The sequence below is a fragment of the Pteropus vampyrus genome, unplaced genomic scaffold (assembly GCF_000151845.1).
Source record: "Pteropus vampyrus isolate Shadow unplaced genomic scaffold, Pvam_2.0 Scaffold22, whole genome shotgun sequence".
Taxonomy (NCBI): domain Eukaryota; kingdom Metazoa; phylum Chordata; class Mammalia; order Chiroptera; family Pteropodidae; genus Pteropus; species Pteropus vampyrus.
In genome coordinates this window covers 7,381,180-7,384,800 of record NW_011888803.1, presented here as the reverse complement: position 1 = coordinate 7,384,800, position 3,621 = coordinate 7,381,180, and the positions used below count along the sequence as shown (strand labels likewise).

Below are 3,621 nucleotides of genomic sequence, written 5' to 3'. Positions count from 1 at the left end.
AAAAACCATAGAATTATTGGATGGATTAAAGGAGGGAAAGACTAGAGTTAAAAAAACTAGAAGATGATTACAATAGACAACATGAAGCAATTTGAGCAATCTTATCATCTGAATGTGTTATTTATATAACTGTTGGCAAGTAGGCTATTTACAAGTTTCAGAGCAATTTTATTGGAAGGATTCAAGTCTTTTTTCTTTTTCCCCCACCACATATTAGTTAAAGACTCTAGAGAAACCACTGCTTGGGGCTTGAATGTCAAACTTCTCTAGCTGCAAGTTCCAGACAGAACTGTATATGCTCTTAGAAGAGAAAGAGTTTTGGGTAAGTCAGTGTATTTTGTTCTGTTCACATCTAGATGAGAAGCAACAAAAATTAAATTAAGTAGTTAAAGTTGCCTAACATAAAGTTATTGTTTTTTAAATCTTGCTCTAATAATGCATATATATGAGTTTCAAAAGGGTAAACAGGAGATATATTTATGTGTGTGTGTGTATATACATATACATACACATATACACACATATATCCTATGCATATACAAATATATAAGAATTCTTCATTTGAGTAGTGTGTAGAAAAGAGTTAATATCATAGGCTTCAGAGTGCCACTCTTTGAAAGGCCTGCTTGCAAGGTTCACCCTTAGCTGGTCTTTGGGAACTTGGATTTCAGCTGATTCCTACCATTTCCTGGTCTCTGATGAGTTTCCATGGTAGCCAACTTCACATGCATTGCAACGATTTGATGCTGGAGTACTTAAGCATATCCTATGTTATTCTATGGGGAAAGAACTTTTGGAAGCTTATGCTAGGTTTCCTCCAGACCGCTCCATGCACTTTTTCCCTATGCTAATTTCTCTTTGTATCCTTCTGCTGTAATAAATCTTAGCTGTGAGTACAAGTATTTGCTGAGTCCTGTGAGCTCTTCTAGTGAATTACTGGATGCAGGAGAGGTCTAGGGAACCTCCAACGCAGGTAGATAAATGTTTTCTTCTGTATTACAGAATAGTCTGATTCTATGGAAATCAGAAAGCTCTTGACTTATTGGTTAAAAGATAACTGGATTCAGTGAAACCATTCATATTAAGAATATACTACTTTATTGGGTTTATTAATCAGTCTCAGCCCTATACCACCATTATTGTGTATCTCATCAATAAAAAAAAAAAAAAAAGTTTTCCCTGACTTTCAACTTGACTATCTGTTCACTCTGGAGAGAAGCTGACTACTGACGAGTGGCTTTGCATATCACTTATAAATTCTCCAACACATTCCACTCTGGACTTGATGTTGTTCTCTGATGCTCAGCAGTTCTAATGGGATTCACCTATCTTTTGGGGGCGGGGAAAGGATTTCTATCTTCTCTCTCCTGTTGTAGATCTCCTATTTCCTGTATCCTTTTTATTTCTCTTTATTTCTTTGTGTTAGTGAAATACATTCTCTAGTAGTTTCTTAAGGGAGAGTGTATGATAGGTAAACATTTTGAAAGTGTGTGCCTTTCTCACTTGATTGATAATTTGGCAGAATTTTAAGTGGAAATCATATTCTATTAGAATTTCAAATGCACTACTTCATTGTCTTTGAGCTTCAGGTGTTGCTGTTTAGAAATCTGATGATATTCTGATGCTCCATCTTTGGAACTTTTTTCTCCTCTGGAAACTTCTGGGATCTACTTTCTGCTGTTTCATTCTGAAAACTCATGTCCTTTAGTCTTGGAAGATTTTTGTTTTTTTTTAATTGCTTAATTGATTTCTTCTCCTCTGGATTGTTTCCCAATGTTCTTATCTTTCTTTTTGAAGAGTATTTTTGCTATATTTTCCTCAAATACCCCCTCTTGTCTCAGCTTAGTCTTCTCTTACCCTTCCGGGAGCATTACTAGGAATATCTACCTGTGTTGAGGGTTCCCTAGACCTCTCTTGCGTTCAGTAATTCACTAGAAGAGCTCACAGGACTCAGCAAATACTTGTACTCACAGCTAAGATTACAGCAGGATACAAAGAGAAATTAGCAAAGGGAAAAAGCACATGGGGTGGAGTCTGGAGGAAACTGAGCACAATCTCTTAATTCCTGAAGCACTGCTTGCAATCCAGAACCTTTCAAGGAGTGTACAGTTTAAATAGGGTTGTTTCTCAGCTTTCCCTACTGTCGGGGCTCGGAACACTTACCTCTCATATTTGTGCTTTTCAGTTTCAAAGATTTTGTTGCTGTCACCTCCTTGTCCGTGGGCTTAGGTTTTTAGAGGTTTAAAGCATGGAAAGAGTGAAATTAGATGATTATATTCAAAGCACCATGTTGTCTTAAAAGTCTTTTGGCCATTCCAACCACGTAGTTCATTCATCCCTTCCAAGGCCCCTTACTTATCCATTTTGGCAACATCTGCAGACTTCACCAGGATTTTACAAACGACTAACACAAATAAACCAAAGAGAGCTGCAATGTTGGGAGGGAGGGGGGTGGAGGGACAGATAAACACATGATATTTACTTGATTGAGTCAACTGGTCGGCTGTGGCCCAAGGCACTGGCTCTCTGGGGTTCACAGCTGACTTTCTACTTTCCGTCAGACCGCAGTCACCCACATTGGCCACGGCCCAGAGCCGCCGCTTCCCGCCCCGGAGCCCCGCCCCGACCGCCTGCGGAGCGTCAGGCCTCGCCCCGCCTGGCCTGAGGATCCTGCTCGCCACCCGGTGTCTTACCAGCATGTCCAGTCCGTCGCTCATACTTTGGCGCCTCCTCGCCTGCCCACGGAGCGGCGCCTCAGGGATCGCTCCACTGCTGCTGCTGCTGCCGCTGCTCCTGCTGCTCCCAGTCCTGGCCGCGGCCAACTGCCCGTGCCAAGATCCAGTGCTGTGCCAACCCATCCGCCAGCGCCCGGACTTCGAGGTAAGCACCTCTCGCCTGCCCCTCTGGGTCTGGTTCTCAAGCCCGATGAGAAGTTAGAGTAGGGCCGAGCCCTAAAAAGAGTGGTGTGGGTGCTGAAATCAACTTCCACCACTCGCTGAGGGCCTTTCTGTTTACGGATTTCTTCATCTCATAGATGAGGAAACTCGGGCTCAGAGAAGTTGAATAACTCGTCCCACGTCTCCCAAGTGCCAGCCCGCAAGAGGCAGGCAAATATTTAAACCCAGAGCTGCCTCCAAACACAAGCTCCTTGCATTACCCCGCTGTGTCTCTGCAGCTCAGTCTGGCCTTACAAGCAAGGAGCTAGGATGAGGAGCTACTCCCTGAGTGGCAAGACCCGCTGGTTTCCAAGAGAATGAGGATTCCGTGAGAAGCAATCTCAGCACCCAGCAGCAGGGCAGGATGTTCTGACAACCTTTGCTTTCCCACACTCACAGCCCCTTCGTTTAGGCACCTCAAAGCCACCCAGAAGGCTGGTAAAAACATGTCTTTCGGTAACTTTTCCTTCTACTCACCTAACAATTTCTAAGGCCTTTAGCAACTTGAAGCAAACCTTTTTGGAGGCAACGTGAAAACCAACTGACTGCAGCAGGAATCCGACATGAGGGAGGTCTAAAGGCTGAGTCCAAAGAGCAATTCTTTTGTAAAGCTAGGGACAATTGCCAGTTCTTAATCTAGCATATTAAGGACAAAGTTTGAGGAAAGGACATTGAAATGCCAATA

General features: G+C 43.0%; 1 protein-coding gene across 2 annotated transcripts in view; it reads left to right on the top strand.

Moving 5' to 3' along the window:
* Positions 1-2,697: 2,697 nt before the first annotated feature.
* CTBS (chitobiase) overlaps positions 2,698-3,621 on the top strand; it is a 17,061-nt gene continuing 16,137 nt past the window's right edge. For both annotated transcript variants that reach the window (XR_002779245.1, XM_011355568.2), the window contains exon 1: positions 2,698-2,880. Coding sequence is in view for 1 of the 2 variants with exons in the window: in XM_011355568.2 (XP_011353870.1) it covers positions 2,698-2,880 (183 nt within the window). In the remaining variant the exon portion in view is untranslated. The remainder of the gene's footprint in view (positions 2,881-3,621) is intronic.